We start from the raw sequence: 18,725 nt of genomic DNA, 5'->3' as shown, positions 1-18,725 counted from the left end.
TGCAATTTGCCTGCTCTCTGTGCGACGGGAGCAAGGGATTCTTTTGTTTTATTTTAAAGTTTGAGACAATATATTTGGGATGTGACCTAAGTGAGACTAACCAGTTTTAAAGGGTGCGTGCGTCTTTTTAAAAATAATATAATCATGCCTTAATAGAATAAACAATTAGCTTTGTACAGTCCTGAAATTAGCTCACTTAAAGGCCAGGCATTCAAATTCAAAACAGTTCTATCTGAGAAGGTCTTGACTTTGCTTTCGTTCTTTCAAAACATTTGTGCTGGATCTTTGTTGCTGTTTTTCTTCCAGCACTATAAAGATGTCGTTCTGTGTTTTCCGGCCTCTGTGGCTTCTGACGAGAACACAGCTGCCATTCAAATCGTTACTCCCTTGGCTACGCTGTGTTACTCTCAGCGACTTTAAAGATTCTCTTTTTCCTTTGTTGGTTAGCATTCTAACTCTGATCTACCGAGGCGTGGCTTTCTTTATACTAACCCTGCTTGATGTTCGTGTTACTTCTTAAATGTGTACATTTGTCTTTATTTAGGAAAATTTTGGCTACTGGTTCTTTTTTATTGTGGTTAGATAAATACATATACAACAAAAACGTTTGCCATTTCAACATTTTTTACATCACAATTCAGCAACATAAATGACATTCACCATGTTGGGCTGCCATCACCACTATCTGGTTCCAGATTGTTCCATCACCTCAAGGGATTCTTACGGCTATTGTGGTTAGTGCCTTTATTACCTTGACGGAGTAAGCTAAGGAGATGGTGACAGCAAGAGGCAGGCCCTCTGGGACGGCCACGACCAGCACAGTGACCCCGATGATGAAGAACTTCACGAAGTACTGCACGTAGACCGGCGTGCACTCAGCCAGCCACACCCGGCCGTCGACTACAAAGGTTTCGATGACAAAGTAGAGGACCAGGATGATCACAGTGATGGCAGACATCACCAGCCCTGCAAGGAAGGGAGAGAGGAGGAGGGGAGGAGAGAAGGCGAGGAGAATGATGCTGGAACCAGCGCCACCGAAGCCCAGGCAGGAGGCTCAGGTGGGGACCCTGGCGGGTGACAGGTCTGTATGTGACCTTAGACGAGGTACTGTCTGTCCCACACAGCCTGCCCTCAACGACCCCCCCGCCCAGCGCACCTCCACCGGGCCCCTCACATCATCCTGCCCACCCACCTCCATTAGCCACCAGGCCACCCTTACCCGCTTTCCCGATCTGCACGGCCAGCTTTGTGAGCTTCCCCTGGAGGACCGACTTCTCCTTCTTGGGCACATTGGCTTTCTTCTTCTCCCGCTCCTCCATCTCCCCACCCTCTGCACTCTTTAGGGGCTGCATCTCCATGGCAACGGCCCCGTCCTGCTTCTTGGCTGCGCACAGAGGAAGCCCGCAGCCCAGATTAAGACTGCGGCAGACGGCAAAGGGGCTACAAAGGGCTTTCACAGGGAGAGACAGACGGCACCGCAATGGGGTTCACAGGCCGATTCTCTGCCTCCCTTCTCTGTCCTGGTCAGCCCTGAACCCCAGAGGGGCGGGCAGGCTCCAGCACTGTCCCAGGTGCCACAGGGGATGAAAGGACAAACACAGCACAAGTCACTTGGGCATACAGCACAGGGTGGCCAGCCAGTCCTGAGAGCTGGGGCCTGTGGCCCAGGGAGCATTCTCTACCCGCCATGCGCCGCAGAACCTTGAACTGATGCATCCCCCCAACTGTGCCCCTCAGGGAGGCAGGAGCCTGGGTGCACTCTCCTCCCGCCTGGGCACCCCACCCATCAGGCTCCAGCTCACCAGGGGATGGTCTCCTGAACCCCCTTCCTACTACAGGTGGCTGCTGCCAGGAGAATGGGCTGCTGTTGGGCCAGCCTCACAGTGGACTCCACCTTCCTCTCCTCCTCCTTCTGTCCATCCAGCACCTCCTCTCTGCCTCGTCACCTCCATGTCTCCGTCCCAGCTCAGGCCTGTCGAGCTCCAGCCTCACACACTCCCCGGCCTACTGTGGTCTCTGCGTGGACCCCAGGCCCCTCAACCCCATGTGTCCTGATGGAATTATTCATTTCCACCCCCACCTGCTTCCTCTTTCCCTCCTCCAGGAGGGGTACCCAAGCCAGGAGTGCCCCAGGGGGGTCCCTGGGACTCTTCCTACTCCTCACCACTCATCGACCCCATCCGGCTGGCTCTTGGTGTTCCTGGTCTCATCTCTGCGTCTGTCCTCCCTACCACACTGGTCTCCTAAAGGCCTGGGAATCTGCGTCGGAGCCAACGGACAGACTCTAAACTGCTCCTTCCCTACACCATTGGCTCCTTCCCACCATCCTCAGCTCGCAGTCAGGGCCGTGGCCTGCTGGGCCACAGCCGTCTAGCTTGTGCTCCAGCCCTCTCCCAACCCAGGGCTCCCGCCACAGGGCTGCCCCTGCCTGAAATGGCCTCCCCACCCGCTACCCTCCATAGGCCAGCTTACTTGCCTGACCACTTAGGCCTGCCATGGTCCCTGGGTCCCTGCAACTGTCCCTCTCTGGCCCTGACCTTCCCAGTGCTCAGAAATGGCCTGAGAGAAGGGTGGGGGCTCTGCCCCTCAGATGGCCACTCCAGCTCAAAGGCTCAGTGTTAAAAAGCTGACTTGGAAAACGACAGACTGAGGCCCTGGTTAATTATAAGCTGTGTGACCTTGGGCGAGTTGCCCTCTCTGAGCCTCAGTTTCCCCACCTGGTCCAACCAGGCCCAGAATGCCTACTCACGGGCCATCTTTCAACCCTTGCTGGGACCAGGAGTGAGAAAGTGCACACTAAGCCGATGGCATGGGTGGCCAGTCTGAGCTTCCGGCAGCGTCTGTAGATGGATGTGCCCTCTCCTCTGCTGGCTTGGGGATGCACAGCGCACCATGATGGGACCTGCCCTCACATTTTTGCCCTTTCCCCACCCTGTGACTCCGCCCCCATGCCCCCAATCACCCCCCCGCCCCCGGCTCCAGCTGGGCCTCTGCGACCCTGAGCAGCAGGGCGGGTCTGCATTACCTTTAGTTTGGCTACTCTCCATCGCCCCATCCTGCTGCTTGCCTACAACGGAAGAGGAATGACAGACACGGAGACTTGAGAACATCGACATGACCCTGGCATACACACACACACACACACACACACAGAGAGGACAGAGGGTGGAGCCAGTGACCACATGGAAAAGGGGTGGGGAGAAAGAGGAGGAGAAGGGCCTGAATGTCACCACAAGGGCCGGGTGGCCTGATGGGGGGAAAAAAAAACAGAATTGGGGATCCTGACCACTGGTGGCCTTGACTACTGCCTATGCCAGGGCCTTCCCAATGCCCTGTACCACCTCCAAGGGCAGGGTGCCCACTCCCACTCTGGGCTCCCTGGAGCCCTCCAGTGAATCCCTCCAACTGGCTCTGAGTGGACCCTGGGTTTGGTGGGGTACATGTGGCCAGCAGCAGGAGGTTTCCAGAAGTCCTGCCACCACTGGGAGCTAGAGCTATCAGCTATCTGTGCCAGCTAGGTGGCCTTGAGCAGGGCCTCAGCCAACTGGGACATCTGCATCCCCAAGAGCCACAGAAAGGGGTTTACCCAGATGGGTTCTGATCCCTGGTAGCCATCCTTGCTCAGAGACCGCTGCCAGCTGGGCTAGATAAGGAGCCATCTGGTTGCCAGTGGAGGGTCTCAGGCAAGGCCAGCTGGCCTTTTCCAGGGAGAGGCGTGGGGACTCCAGGCCAGCCCAGAGAAGGACCAGGGCCTACTCCCCTTGCTGCCCCATGGACCCCCAGGGTGCTCCCTGTGGGAAGTAGGCCTGGCCTGCCGGGAGCAGGGGAGGTGTCCATACCCAGGCTACCCCAGGACAGTGCCCAAGGAAGCTTCTAGAGCACAGCAGCTCATGCAGCTTCTCCCTCACCTCCTCCAGCAGCATGGAGCTCCCTACTGGGCGAGGCAGCCCAGGGCTGGGGACACTGTGTCCTTCCTTACACTGATCTAAGTGTGTCTCCCTGTCCCTGGGTTGCTGGGAGGAGAGGAGGGCAGGCCAATTACGCCTGTACTCTCGCCCCAGCAGTCAGGACTGCCTGAGGTGGCGACAGCTCACATCCTGAGTCTCGCTGTCTCCAGGGCCCCTGGCTGCAGGCTTCCAGAAGGAAGCAGATCACCCCCCAAATGTGCAGTTGCTTTGTCCTTCTAGGGGGCCCAGGTGGCTTCTCTCAGGGGGTAGACATGCACCTAGAAAGCACCAGCCCCCACTCGTTGTGGTGATGCACATACCCGCACTCAAGCTGTGGGGCAAGGAGGCCTGAGCCACAGAAAGGACACAGGCTCCGAGGGCAGGGCTGGGCCCTGGGTGGGTGGGGTGGCCGAGGGCAGCCCAAAGCTTGTTTGTTCTTGCTTCTCACCCCTATGACTTTTCCATGAGGTCGCACTTCCTTTCTGTGTGCCTACACATAACAGTGTCACACTCCTTCAAAGATGCCCAGGAGGCCGAATCCAGTATCAGTATGTGCCCACCACCGGGAGGAAGGCAGTGTTGTGTGAAGGTGGAGAGGACAAGTCGCCCTACTTCCTCTGGGCTCCTCTCCCCTCCGTCTTTCCCACCCCCTGCCCCATCCAGGCTGGCCTGCCTGGAGAGATCTCGCAGGGAAGACGCTGCAGCGGCCAGTCACTGCAGGCCAACTGGCTCTCTATATGCCAGCCAGTGCTCTCCTCTCTGATACTGTAATCTCGCCTGCAAAGATTACTTATGCTGCCCGTGTTGTGAACCGTTGCCTACACACCCACCCCCAGAAGTGTGGGCGGGAAAAAGCAGGCTGCTGGGGGTAGAGGAACTGGGTCCTGCTCCATCCACACCCTGACATGACCTCCCATGACAGAAGCTCTTGTTCCAGAAAGGCCCCAGGAAAGCAGGCCATGTTCCCGTCTCATCCCTCTCCGTTCAAGCCCCTGTCCTGAGGACTGGAGGGGACACAGGTCATGCCTGGGGCTCAGACCAGAGGCTGGAGGAGGCAGGGTGGCCGAGTGCCAGGAAGGCTGGGGCCGCTGTGGAACTGGGCTCTCAGAAGACATCTGTCCGCAACCATAGCAACATGCCCTGCCCTGCCTGTCCCAGCTTCCTCTGGCCCCAGAGGAGGCTGCTGCTGTCCTTTGGGGAGCCCTGTCACTTTGACCCTGCCTGCCAGGTCTTGCTTGGGAGCTCCCCATCTCTGGGTAAGGCTTGGCTTATTGACCCCATTTCCCTGGCTGTTGTGGGCATGGGACCTTCAGTACTTTACCCAGAGCCGGCCTCCTCAGGTCATAGGAATTGAACACTCCTGAGGGTGGGTACAAGGCCCCCAGCAGCATCCTCCCAAGCTGGGGTGGCTGGCCCTGGTCCCTCTGATCCCACCCCAGTCCGGCCAACACCTTCCTCAGCTGGGAAGCTCCACAAGAGGTGAGGAAGAGCAACCTAAGGGGGCCCTGCTGGCTCTGGGGCAAAGACCCCAGGAGAGGGGGTACCCAAGAGGAACCAGAAAAGAGGGAGTGGCCTCCCAAACCCCAAGGTGGCCAGCAGTGGGCGGATGAAGGAGAAAGGGGGGGCATGTGGCAGGAGAGTCATGGGCACAGGAAAATGGGGTAAATTTCTGCTTACCTTTCTTATCCTTCTTCTCCTCCTCCTCCCCGCCAGCTCCAAGCAAGGTAAAGATGATGCCTGTCTGGGAATTCACCCCCACAGCTGTCACCACCATCCTTCCGGAACCTTCCATGACATGAGTGCCTGGTATAGCAGCAGAGAGTAACTGAGACAGTGATTTGCACCCAATGGCAGGAGGCATGCTGGCTGGCAGGAGGGCTGCTGGGCCTCTCAGTTTCTTCCCCCGACATCTCAGAAGGGGGTACTCAGTGTTTGGAGTCTCCCAGAGGCTGGGTCAAGCCTAAGCCTAGGCTGGCCACCCTCAGCCAGGAGAGGGCCCAGAGGTCCCCAGAGGAGCAAATTCTTGCCCAAAGGCACCAGGCAAGCTATTCCCAGAGCCCACCTGAGGCCTCTGCCTTTCTGTCCCGTTTCAGGCTGCATTTCCCAGCACCCTGCTTCCAATGCCCCTGCTCTGGCCTGGGGAGGGTTGCCTCAGGAGGCAGGACACACCCTGGGTCATGGCCCATGCTCTGCCCTTCGCACCTGAGAGCAGCATTGGGTCTTTGTCTGCCGACTTGCGCACGTGGTCAGACTCTCCAGTCAGTGAGCTCTCATCAATCTTGAGGTCGTTGCCCTGGATGAGCACGCCGTCAGCAGGCAGCAGGTCTCCTAGAGGCCAGGCAGGGGCGATGGGCCCGTGAAGCCACTGCCTCCAGAACCCTGCCTCTGCCGCCTCCCCAGGGCAGGGGCCAGCCCAGTCATGGATCGAGGGATGGGACCTGGGGCCCTCTTCCTTCTGTCTCCTCCTTCCCCGGGGGACCCACCTCCACCTAACTGCTTTGTCCAGCTCCCAGGGGGTGGGGACAGCAGTAGCGTCCTGCAGTACCTGGAGAAGTCCTCGACCAAGGCGGGGGACAGGTGGCCTCCCGGAGCTGGGAGCATCTGAAATGCCCTCTTAGCTCAGCCTCAGCCCACACGGCCTGGTCCCAGCCCCTCTTCCTGTTCTCCAGGCATCCTCACTGGGCAGGCGACAATGGGCGCACTCACCGTACTTGACTTGAGCGATGTCTCCCACCACCAGCGCGGCCACTGGCACCTGCAGGAGCTGCCCATTCCGGATGACTGTGAATTTCTGCTCCTGCTCAATGCGGCTCTGCAGGCCTCGGAACTGCTTCTCCTTGCTCCAGTCATTGAAGGCCGTGACCAGCACCACGCAGATGACCGACAGCAGAATGGCGGCGCCCTCGATCCAGCCGGCCTCGGCCTCGCCCTCATCTTCGGCCCCGGCCACGACGTTCCCGCAGGCTGTGCATGGGGCAGAGGGGCAGCAAGGGACAGATAGGACCCCCTCAAGCCCTGCCCTCCGTCCACGGCCCCTTCCTGCCCAGGTCCCCCTTGTCACCTCTCTAGCCCTGCTCCTCACCCTCACTCTCCTCTCCCGGTGGTGCGTAGAACGAGAGGCCCAGGGAGACAATGGCGGCCACCTCCAGGATGATGAGAGTCACGTCCTGAAGGGCCTCCCACACCAGCTGCAGGAAGGTCTTGGGCTGCTTGGGGGGGATGAAGTTCTGCCCGTAGATCTGCCTGCGCTTCTCAAGGTCGGTGGTGTTGTCCGCCAGGCCTGTGTGGGCCAGGGAGGGGAGGATGGGCACAGGCTCCAGCTGCTCCCCTCACCCTCTCTCTGCACGTGTTGGGCCCCCAGAGTCCCCCACCCCCGTCACTGCCTGTCTCTACCACTGGACTTCAAGCTTTGAGAAGGTGGCACCACATACACCCGGCATGGGTGGCACGCACGTTGGCTGCCTGGGACAGAGCAGGTACCATCAAAAGGCATGCCCTGTGGACTTGGTCCTGGGAGGAGTGGACAGCACTCTGTCCTGATGTGCAGATGGGAAAATGGCATTCATGGGGACCAGGTGACTAGGGCAGGTCCCAGCTGTGGGACAGGAACCCAGTCTGCACCTCCTGCATCTACTTGGGTAACCCCTGGGCCACCCAGGGCCACCTCCAAAGGGGGGCTTGAAGGACAGAGACAATGTCTAACCTGGGGGAGACATGACCCAGTGAGGTTTGGAACACAAGAGGACAGCCCACCACTCCCCTAGGGGCAGGCCAGGGATAGGAGACTGGCGGGGGGACGAGTGTGGGGCCAGGAGGCTTTAGACCAGAGTGAAGTGGCCACCAGGCCAGGGCTGTGGGTGTGGAGGGGTGACATCAGCATGACTTCAACCGATGCAGAAGCCGCCAACCAGGGCCCACTTAGAATGAGCCTCTCTGTCTGCCATGCCACATGTTCCAGAAGGATCTCTCTAGCTGTGAATGTTTGGATTCTCTGGCTTCTTCTGAGGGCCCACCCTAGTCACTGCAGCCTAACCCGGGTCTGCAGGGTGAAATCTGGATTCAGGGCACAGCCCCCTTTGCCTGGCTGCATCTCTACTCCCATTGCCAGCTGGACCCTCTTCCTGATTGCACCAACTGGCTGGGTCACCTACAGCCTTTGAACATGGGCCTTAGCTCCACCGGCAGGAAGGAGGGGCGGGGGGGGTGGTGGGCAGGAGCGCCTGGCATGGCCAGAGCCAAGGGACACTGAATCTCCAGAGGTGGAATAAAGCTGCAGGTGGCCATGAGTCCTTGTCCCGCCCACAGGCCCTGTGGCCTCTCACAGTCTTGTAGGTCCACATCTATATGGCAACTCGAATGACACCCAAAGCCACTCTGCCAAACTTAGGAAGAACACCCCCTGCCCCCCTGTACTTGGCCCCTGCCTCAGGGCTATCAGTCACCTGTCCTGATCCAATCATGTCCCCCATCATGCCATCTCTGAGGATGAGAGGTGGGGGGGCCCAGTCCCGGCAGAGGACAAGAAGGGTGAAGGGTAGGGAGGCCGGCTTGAGAAGAAGCCCCTCAATGCAGGGCCTGACTGACAGCTCTAGAACGTGGGAGGCCCTTCACATCCTGGACAAGCTGCTGTGGGCTGGGAGGGAGTGGCCTGCTCCCTGCCACTCCCCTCTCCCGCTGCGCCAAAAGGGCCCTGGATGGGAGCTAGTGAGGGTCCTTTGAAGGTATGGTCCACAGAGCGGTTCAGAACCAGTGCACCAGGGCTCAGCAGTCTGCAGCCGGCACTCCCTTCTCATCCTTGGGCCAGCCCACTTCCTACACTGGCCCCTGCCCTCTCCCAGAGTAGCTGGTGCTACTTGGCCTCCCTTGGGGAGGTGATCACACATCCCAGTATCTCATTTAATCCCATGCCCCCATGGGGCAGGCACCATGAACAGCTCCATTTCAGGGCTGAGGCAATGAAGGCCCAGAAGTTTCCAAAGCTTGCCTAAGGCTCCACAGCTGGGAATAGCATCCAGGCCTTTGGCCTCCCAAGTCTGAGTGGTCTAATCCTCATTCTCAACCTGCAGAGGCCTGGACGACCACCGTCTCCTGGCCCCGCCCTTAGTCTCCCCCTCCCCAGGCTTCTTTCCAAGCCCAGGCCGTCTGGGCCCTGTGCTGTGCTGCTGCGACCAGGCCTCCTTCATCTGTCTGGTTTCAGGTCCTGAGTGTGCAGCCCCACACTGACCCCTAGTGGGCGGACGACGGCTGGCCGCTTCCACCCGCATACTGTGCCCACTCCTGACGCCTCCCATGGAGAGTAGAGGAACCAGCAGAATGGACAAGTCCCTGCCCACGGAGTGGCCCCACTCTGCTGGGGAAGGCACACAAGACTCTGCACACAAAGATATGCCAACAGTGCTGCCAAAAGGAGCTGGAGGAAGGAGGCAGCGGTATGTGCCGGGGCGGGACAGGGGGCTTCGGGGTTTGGGCAGGGGGAGCCGGGAGGCCTGCAGCTTCTGCAGGATGAAGAGACCAAAAGCCCACGGCTGGCCCAGACTTGGCACATCCACCCAATGTCCTCCCTGCCCAGAAGGGCGGCAGCTGTCCCTGCCCTTCTCCCGACGGCAGCGGTGAGGAAAGCTGGGTGCCAGCCGGCTCGGGTTTCTGCTGGGGCCGCAGACCTCTTTCTGAAGGCCTGCAGCTTACCCAGGTGGGGGCAGGGGCAGGGGACAGTAGGGCACAGATCGGGGGCCTGGCAGGGCGGGGACCCAGTGAGGGCTGCACTCCTCTGCACTGGGACCTTGCTGCATGGGATTACAGGGCTGCAGGAGATAGGACCTGTGGTGGTTAACCCTCCCTGGGATCCAGGCCCACTCTCAGCATCTGGAGCCCGCAGGTACCCGGCTCTACTTAAGCCGGCATTCTGCCTGCTCTACCCCACATGTTGGGCTTGCTGCCAGAAGTCTCTGGTCCCTCGCCCAGGCCTCCCTCCCTGCCCCTCACGGCCCTTCCCTGCCTCCATCAGCCTTTCCCTCAGCCTTGATTTGCCCTTGATGCAGCAGCAACGCTTCCCCCCACCTTGCCCTAGACGGAGCTATGGCTGTGGCCTTGGCCTTCCTGCCAGGTCGGGGGTCCCGACAGCCCCTGAAGCAGCATTCACTGATGGGAGCAGAAGGCAGCTACAGACCCTCTGATTTCCAGCTCTCCTCAGCCCAGCAGGCTCCTGAGGGCAGCCCGGTTCCAGGGTGCTGGGGCAGGGGCTGGCTGGTTGGCATGGATACAGATGGGCGGCTTGCCCAGAGCAGAGGCCAGATGCCATTGGAATTGGATTAGGGCCACATCATGTCAGCTCTCAGCTAATGCACCCCTCCCTTCACTGACTGCCCGGCAAGGTCCCCAAGTGGGCCTGCCTCTGAGCTGGCCTTAAAGCCCAGTTCTCTGACCTGGGAGGGCCTTTTTTCAGGATAGCTTCCGGAGTCCTTCTGGACCTGTCCAAAGGCCGACAGGGCAGTCAATTGCCCTGCTTAATGCCAGGTGATGACAAGCCCCCTCTCCCAATACCCCAGGCACTCGTGCCAGCCTCCCCACCTGCCACATGGGCCTGTGCCTGGCCTCCCTCCTGGGCACCCTGCAATTGCTGACCTTACCAGGGGGTGGTGTGTGCCTGGGGCACAGCTAACCTGGCCCCTCCCACCAGCTCAGGCCACTGCGTCCCAGTGGGTAAGAGCTCTGGGGGCCAAGTCAGCAAGACCCCATGCCTTCCTGAGGGGAATGGGGAGAGTCACCACCTGAGCTGAGGATGGAAAGGGGGTGGACCTTGTGCCGCCTGCTCTCTGGGATGCAGATGCAGGCCTCCTGGCTCCCTTCACTGGGGCAAGGGAGACCCAGGTGACCCGCCGGTTGGGGCCAGGCCACCCACCTGGGCCCCTGCCCTTCTCCATGCCAGCCTCCTCCCCAGGCAGTGGGCTCATGCCCGGGCCAATGTGGTGGAATCGGGTAGGTTCCCGGGGGCCTTGACATTTTCAGTATTTAACAAGGCCTGACGGGCAGAGGAAAGAGCTGCCAGTGTAAGCCATCTGCCTCCTTTGATCTGGGAGAGGTCAGAGCCCTTGGTGCTAGAGGGCCCTCCACCCCATCCTCCTCCGAGGCCCCAAATCCTGATGGGGAGAGGAAGGAGGAGGGAGGAAGAGATCCTGCGGCACGGTGCCAAGCCATCTGCCCGACACCCCACTACCCAAGCTGGCGCGCGTGGCGAGGCGAGGCCCAGGGCCACGGTGGGTTCGCTCCAGTGCGAAACAGGGGAGACCAGGGTGCCCCAGCCAAGCTGCTCTACCACGGCACTCTGGGCCCGGCCAGCCACCGTCACCTGGCCCCTCACCTCTTATTTGGCCACAGCCCACCTCCTCCCCGGTCAGCCCTCTCCACTCTCCCCACCGCACAGACAGAGGGGGCTTTCTGGAATCCAGCTGGGGCTGAGGAGAGTAACAGGATCCCATTTGTGTTTTCAAGGATCTGAGTGGGGGCCGAGGAGGGGGTGGGGAGGCTGGGGAGAGGCTGCGCCGGTGGCAGTGGGAGATGGACAGGCGGGAGTGCATCCAAGAGATTTATTTATAAACCAGAATGGGCAGGTCTTGGTGATGGATGGGACAAGGGTGCCAGGGAGCGGAGGACGCAAGGACGACGGCCAAGACTTACAGCACCAGTGGACGGAGGTGCCGCACTGAGGCGGGAGCAGAGGAGATCAATCGGCGCCGCCTGGGGCTCTGCCTGGCCCTGGGCTGGGTTTGCCCCAGCAGCCACCAGAGCTTCCAGAAGACGCTAGCTCCTGGACCTGCAGCTGGGCCTGGCTCCTGCGTGGTCCCGGCCTCGCAGCCAATCCCTCCTCGGGGATGGGGAACTTGGGGCATGGCCAGGCTCCACAAGAGGACGGCCAAGAGAAGAGAGGCCACCTAGAGCCCTCTTGCACGACCCAGGTTACCCAAAGGACAACTTCCTCACCGATGAGCAGAAAGTCCAGCTCAAGGGGACATGGTCAGAGGCTGGGAGGAGCGCACCAGGCCTCGTGGCCAAGGTGGGGACAGCCAGGGTCCCCATGGGCCTGCTCTCCAAAGAACCCTCTAGATCACACAGGAGCACTGCCAAGCCCTTGACCATGGCCTGTCCTTGGGCTAAAGCATGTTTCCAGGTCTCTCCGCTGAAGGCCGGACAATGGGTCAGGCCCTGACACACCGAGCCCCTTACCCCTGAACTGGGGGTCTGCCAACAGACTTACCCTCCGTGGGGGAGGTCTTCAGCCTTCTGCAGAGCCCACTGACGTCCCCATAGGCTTCCTGGACCTTCTGCAGGGCCTCGGCCCCTCGAAGCTCCATGAGGGAGCGCAGCTCGGCCAGCGTGCACCCAAAGCCACCTGCATGGGGGGCCTCCCGCTGCTGCTGGGGTTTGGGGTAGAACTCGATGGAGCTGTTGGCCATGTCGCCCATCCTGCTTGTCCGGGCTGCGATGAAAGGAGGTCAGGCCTTCTTGCAGGCACAGCTTCGGCTTCGCTGTGGCAAGGGACAAGCAGCCCCCAAATCCCAGCACCCTTCCAAGGCCAGCGGGGAAGTGGCCCGAGCTCAGACACCTGGGGAGAAGGAGGCCAGAAGGAGCCAGGGGTACAGTTGAGATAAAACTGCAAATTGAAGCTCAGCCAAGTCCTTACTCGCTGAGCCCCCAGGGCTGGGAGGGCCTACCCAGGAGGGGAAAAGGATGTGGCCAGGCTGCCCCAGGGTCCCTACCTTCTGGTGGGGACCCTGCTGCCGCCAGCAGCAGCCTAAGTGGGAGGCTCTAAGTGCCAGCAAAGTCCACCTGGGAACATCCACTGAAGCCAGCATGCTGTGAGTGGACCATCTGGGCCATGATCTGTCCCCTCCCATGGCCTACCACGAGCACTTTGCTGTCCCACTCTTGCCTGATAATGATTTGGTCTGTGCTGCTGTGAGCATGCTACAGAGCCTGGTAGTCTTCTGGCACGGCCTGAGTGGCTAACAGTTTCAGGCCCAGGGTTGCGCAGGGGTCCGGGGAATAGGCCAAGCCATGGACAGGGCCAGCTGGGTTCCAGGTCACGGCTTAGCACGCAGGGTGTCTCCACTGTCCTGAAGGGACCTGGGGTGGACCGGGGGCAAGGAGAGAAGGAAGAGAGGAGGGCCAGAGGAAGGGAGAGAGGGTGGGAGGGAGGGGTGAAGGGGAATGGAAGGGGAGGTGACGAGGAGAGGGCACAAGAGAAAGCCAGAAGTAGCCACAGGTCACTGGGGACTCCCCCAGCACCTTGGCCCACACCCTCTGCCCTGCCTACGACGACGCATAAGGAGCTCGGGTTTCCTTTGCCCACTCCCAGGCTGCATCACCTTCTCGCCTCTGCATCAGGAAGTTTCCATCCCCACTCACTGTTTCCGCAGCACGCTCAGGGCAGTGCTCACACCCAGGCTGCCCTTCCTGCGGCCTCCCCCGTATTTGGTGTTGCTGGTCACTGGGGCCTGCAGGACCCGCCCCTCCCTTAGCCTCCAGTACACAGTGCTTCCTAGCTTCTCCTGCCCCATCTACCACATCTCCTTCCTCGCCTGCTCACAAGTAGGAGCCAGCCCTAAGGCCGTGTGCCCAGCCCTGACATCCTGGAACTGAAGTAGTCTCAGGGCATGTGGCCTTGGCCTTCACACCAGCAAAGAGCCCTCCTGGTAACTTGCCTCTCAGGGATCCTCCTGGGACTAGAACTTAGCCACTGATGGAGATTTCTGATCTAGAACCCTCTCTGAATGCATCATAATGCAGAGTTCTAAGGAAGGCAAAAAGGCCTCCTGGCAGCTAAAATGGATGTCCCCAAGTCCATGTCCTTTACTCTTAGGACAGCCCCTGTCTTTCACTCAGGGCCGATGGGCTGGGCTCTACCAGCATCCATTGCTGACCAAACCACTTCTCTGATTTGTCCCACTGTGAGCAACAACAGTAACAACTCCAGGGACCGAGCTTTGGGGCCATTCCCAACACATGCTTACAGCCCTGAGAGGGGCTCTGAGCTGGGTGGAAGTCTTGGTACCTCATAACATTGACCCTACGTTGTCATCCCTGCCTCTGTCTGGCTGGGGAGGCAGGTAACGAGCAAGCAGACCATTCCCGGTGGTGAAAGATGAAAGAATGATGGAGGTGTTGGCTGAGATTGGGGGGCGGGTGGCATCGGGGAAGGCCTCAAGGAAGAGTTACACTGGAGAAAGGACGGGAACGAGGTGAAGGAGGAGACGGGAGAGGAGGTCAGGGGTTGGGGGGGCTGCAGACCCCGTGGGGCCATGAGTGCCACGGACCAGCACAAAGCTTCCAGGCAGAGGCAGGTACAACCTCCCCATGTAGAGAGGCATGGGCAGAAGCCGGGAGATAAGCGAGCGGCAGCTGCAGTCGCTCTGCTTGACCTGGTAAGGGCAGGTGACCTGGAGATGATGCTGGGATTGGGAGGCCTGGTGGATGTGAAGGGCTCAGGGTGTGAGACAGGGCAGGGCTCCTTCTGGGAGTGCCATGTAAATCCTACCTTACAGCAAGGGAAACCAAGGCTCAGACAGGTGAGGTGGCAAAGGTTGAAAGAACAGCAGCCTCTCCAGACAGCCTTGTCTCCCCAACCCTGTACTGTCATCCCACCCAGGTGCCTTCCCCCGCCGGGACCTCTGCTTATGCCAGCGCACTTTTTCGCCTACTCACTGACCCCCAGCTCCACGGCACTTATGTGCCTCTCCCCCCCAGGATGGAGCACGGAGCACGTGGGGGTAGCTGTCTGGTTTAGGCTGTCTCCCCTGCCACTCCACCAGACCACTGGCTGCTAGCAGGGAGGGATGTGGTCTGGTTTGTCCATGTAGGTGCCAGCTTAGGCAATGCCTGCTGAAGGGAGGCAGGGCAGGATAGCTACAGGTGGCCTTGGGCCTGCCAACAGACCAAATACCCAGTGCCTCCTCCAGCACTCCTCCATCCCATCTCCACCTGTTGACCTCCCACGAATCCTTTCAGTCCTAATTCAAGTAAAACCTTTTCTAAAAGTCTTGGCCCATTCCCCCGCCAGAAGGAACTAACTCTACAATTCTGCCATACGTCCCTACTGCACGCTGCTTTGTGGATGTGAACTCTCCCCTGAACTGGATCTTAAGCTCTTTGACACATGTGCTTACCAAGTCAGCAGGAAAGGAAATTCACTGGGTGGTCGGCCCTGGAGGGGCCGGGGGCCTGGAGGAATGGATGAACAGGGTCCTGGCCCCCGCAGGAAGCACGCTCAGTCTCAGGAGGGTGTCCTAGAGAGCATGAGGATGGGGCTTTGGGGAGTGCAGGGGAAGAATGCTCACAGCCCACTTCTCTGAGGTGCATCAAGTCACGACTGCTCTCGCTAACCTGCTTTATCTCCATTCACTCAATGGACCACAGGGCCGCCAGGAGCCATCAGTTAAATCAAGGTCCATTATGGATGAACGTTGGCTGCCCTATAGAGTTTCCCTGAGTTCTCTGTAAGCCTGTTTGATGTTCACCCTCGGTCTGCATCAGGACAGCAGCCACCACTCACAATGTCAATGTTCACTCCCAGTCTGCATGAGGACAGCAGCCATCACTGAAATGGCCAAGAGCAGAAGTGGCTGGGTCTATCCGTTCTGCAGGCCTGACAGGGTTTTCCGGCCTGGGCTGGCTGCCTAGAACGGCCTGTGAGCACCAAAAGGACAGGGAATGTACCACTTCTGTGCTCTTTCATCTTTCAGACCTTAATTGGCTTAATTGAATTGAAAACCTCCACAGAGGCGGCTTGGACCTTCTGGCCAAATTGGCCAGCATGGTGGAGTTGAAAGAGCAGAGACCTGGGTTGCACTCCCTGCCCCACCTCACCCTTCCTGCATGACTTTCAACAAGTCACGGTGCCCATGTCAGCTCTGGGATCCCCACAGAAAAGCTGTGATCGCTCAGGGGTTGCTGCAAGCGCTAAGGGACACTGCCCCTCCAACCCTGCACTCTAGTGAGTCCTGGAGACCCTGGGCCCACAAGGCCCAAATAGAATGCATCTCTCCGTCCCACTGCGCCTGCTCCCCCAGTACCATCCCCTCCGGCCACCTCTAATTGGAGGGTTCTCCTAGCACCTGGCATTAACCCCACACACTGGGCCCTCCACCCCCTCCAGCCTCTCCTGACAAGAAGCAAGGAGCTTCCTGAGGGAGGCAAGTCACCTCCATCCCCAGGCACCCTCTCTCTCAGGACTGCACTCAGGATGTCTTGGGTTTGAGCTGGGACCCCCACAGGAATGTGCTTGACGTGATTCTCTCAGAAGTCATCACAAACCCCTTCTGAGGGCAAGGAGGCGCCTTCTCCCCATTTTAAAGAGGCGGAAACTGAGGCTTGGGCTCAGGAAGGTTCAATGATTCCAGGTCCCTGCCTTTGCCATCCTGGGGTGAGTCCCAGCCACCTGGGGGAAGCTCAGCCCTGGGCTGCCTGGAAAGACAGCCCTTCCCCTCTCCTAGCAGGCCCGGGGCTGAGACCTCTCTGGCCCCTGCTCTACGTGGGGCAGCCCTGCCTTGCCTTTACGGAGGAGACAATGGGTGGGGAAACGATTTCCCACAGCTGCCTCCTGACTCATGAGTATCAGCCCCACTGTTCATTCTGGAAACAGAGCCCAACTATGGCCACCACCCACTAGCAGGCTGCAGCGCTGGGCTCTGTGTGGGCACATTGTTCCCACAGGTCTCTGCCCCCTTGGGTGGACGGAGCCTAGCCCATAGCACCAGGCAGAAGCCACAAAGTCGTGGCCCTGCTGTCGTTCTCGTCACTGGGCCCTCAGCTGGCCTCTCTGTAAAGTGGGAACAGGTCATGTGGCCATGGGTCTTCCTTGATCTGGCTGCCCCGAGAGCCGGGCCCAGAGCGCTGGGCCTAAGGCACAAAGGAGGCAGAACAAGAGCGCGGCCAATTTCCTATCTGCTGGCAGGTCAGAGACAAGGCTATAGCTACTTGAGGGGCCCACCTGAGCACATGCCTTCCACTGAAGCCCTCCTGGAGGCAAACCACCCACTGGCATCTCCCCAACAGACCCATCAAGCAAAGGCTCGCTTTCCAAAAGGACCCATGGCTCAGCAATATGACTCACATGGGGATTCCTTGAAATAACAGTTCCCCCTTCCTCTCTCCACCCCCAGGCAACTCAAACACAGGCCAGGCCGCATCACACGATGGAGCAAGAGGGAGAAAAAGAGGCTGAACCCCTGGTGCCAGGTATCAGGTCCGTGGGGCCCAGCAGACACCTGCAGACGACAAGGTGGGACATGGTCTGGCTGGCTGTTCTGGGACCAGGCAGTGGGTCCAGTTGGGAGCAGGTGGAGGGAGGCAGGGGGAGGCAGGGGTTCCTGGCCACAGCCGCCCTGCACTCTTCTGGGTCTGCTTTGGTTCCAGGGCAGGTAGAAGCCCGTGGCTGGTGGCCGGTAGGTGTCCACCTTGGAGACCTATTAACCGTTTATTGCCCCACTGTGTCCCTGCCCGCCCCAGTGCCAGGCCCTGGCCCGCCCCCTCCCCCGTCTGACACACCTTGGCGACCACCCAAGGGGGAAAGTAGGGCTCCAGGGAGTAGGCCTGCATTCAGCCAGGGAGGGCAGGAGGGAGCCCGGGGCGAAGGAGCTGAGGCGGAGAGCAGCCTCATTAATATTTCAGAGGCACCATCACTGCAGCTCTTGGGCCTTAGCAGCTCTACCACTTGTGCTAGTGGAGGGAGGAGGATGGGAAAAAAGAAGGAAATAAAACCCGAGGAAACAGATTTAAAGAGACAGGCGTCCCCCGGCCACCCAGACTGCTCGATCCTCCCTCCCCCCTTCCGGTACACCCCGTGCACAGCGCACAGGGAACAGCTTTTGGCACAAACAATGACAACAGAAAAGGGTAGCCGTGCCGCCCTGCGTCCTTCCCCAACGTATGCAAGGCCACCAGCCCCCTCTGTCCCTGGTCACTGCAGGGCAGCCCCTAGGTGGGGCCCGTTGTGACCATGACAAGGGCACAGAGCCACCTCTAGAGGAAGGCCAGAGGTGCCCAGACTCTAGGCATTTAAAGTCCATGCTAAAGAGAGTCCAGCCCAGGAGGATTCTGGAATCCGGAGAAAGACAGCAGTATAGATACCTGGGTGGGCCTGCGGACCCACACTCCTGACCCACCAGGCACTTTAAAATTTTGGAGCCCTGGGGCAAGCACAGTGCTTCGGATTCAGGAGAGGTGGGCGGGCTCAGGACTCCACCGAGTCCCCACCAGGGCATCTGATCCCAGTCAGCTTTGGAAACCTCACGCTTGTTGGGCACATTTGCCTGTCATTGGGGTCTCCAGGGGAGCATGCAGATTCCTCCAGTTCAAACAAGCCCGGCCAGTGATTGCGCTCTGGGGCAGGGTGGTCGACACTGGGCCCAAGTGTGACCATAGGAGTCTCACTGCCTTCACCTGCTGGATCAACCAAAAAATTCCATCCACATTGATTTCACTTTCAGGAAACACCAGCACTTGAACCAGCAATCTCAGTGGACCCTTCCCTATGTGCCCTACCCCACCCTCACAGCATCCATGTCCTTCCTCCAGTGGGGGCTGTGGCGACTGTTGCTAGACCTTCCCTAATCTCTGTTCTCCCCTTCCTATGTCATACTTTAATTTTCAACTAGCTGTCTCGTCATCCAGCTAATGATGACTTTCCTCTGACTCCCTTGCAGCTAGGTATGACCATGTGATAAAGTTCTGGCCAATGGCGTGACAGCAAAAGTGATATGGACAAATTCTGGTTGTGTCCTTAAA

At 59.4% G+C, this 18,725-nt stretch overlaps 1 protein-coding gene across 2 annotated transcripts in view; it reads right to left on the bottom strand.

The window, feature by feature from the left end:
* The window catches only part of ATP2B3 (ATPase plasma membrane Ca2+ transporting 3), a 78,275-nt gene that overhangs the window by 47,298 nt on the left and 12,252 nt on the right, over nucleotides 1–18,725 (bottom strand). For both annotated transcript variants that reach the window (XM_064277743.1, XM_064277742.1), the window contains exons 2-9: nucleotides 12,199–13,067; nucleotides 7,030–7,227; nucleotides 6,654–6,911; nucleotides 6,150–6,275; nucleotides 5,625–5,750; nucleotides 3,026–3,067; nucleotides 1,220–1,384; nucleotides 752–966 (exon numbers count right to left, since the gene is read on the bottom strand). In XM_064277743.1, coding sequence (XP_064133813.1) covers nucleotides 752–966; nucleotides 1,220–1,384; nucleotides 3,026–3,067; nucleotides 5,625–5,750; nucleotides 6,150–6,275; nucleotides 6,654–6,911; nucleotides 7,030–7,227; nucleotides 12,199–12,406 — 1,338 coding nt within the window. In that variant the 5' untranslated portion in view covers nucleotides 12,407–13,067. The remainder of the gene's footprint in view (nucleotides 1–751; nucleotides 967–1,219; nucleotides 1,385–3,025; nucleotides 3,068–5,624; nucleotides 5,751–6,149; nucleotides 6,276–6,653; nucleotides 6,912–7,029; nucleotides 7,228–12,198; nucleotides 13,068–18,725) is intronic.

This window comes from Loxodonta africana, chromosome X (genome assembly GCF_030014295.1).
Source record: "Loxodonta africana isolate mLoxAfr1 chromosome X, mLoxAfr1.hap2, whole genome shotgun sequence".
Lineage (NCBI taxonomy): Eukaryota > Metazoa > Chordata > Mammalia > Proboscidea > Elephantidae > Loxodonta > Loxodonta africana.
Note: the sequence above shows the minus strand (reverse complement) of the source record. Positions and strands in the feature narration are given on the sequence as shown.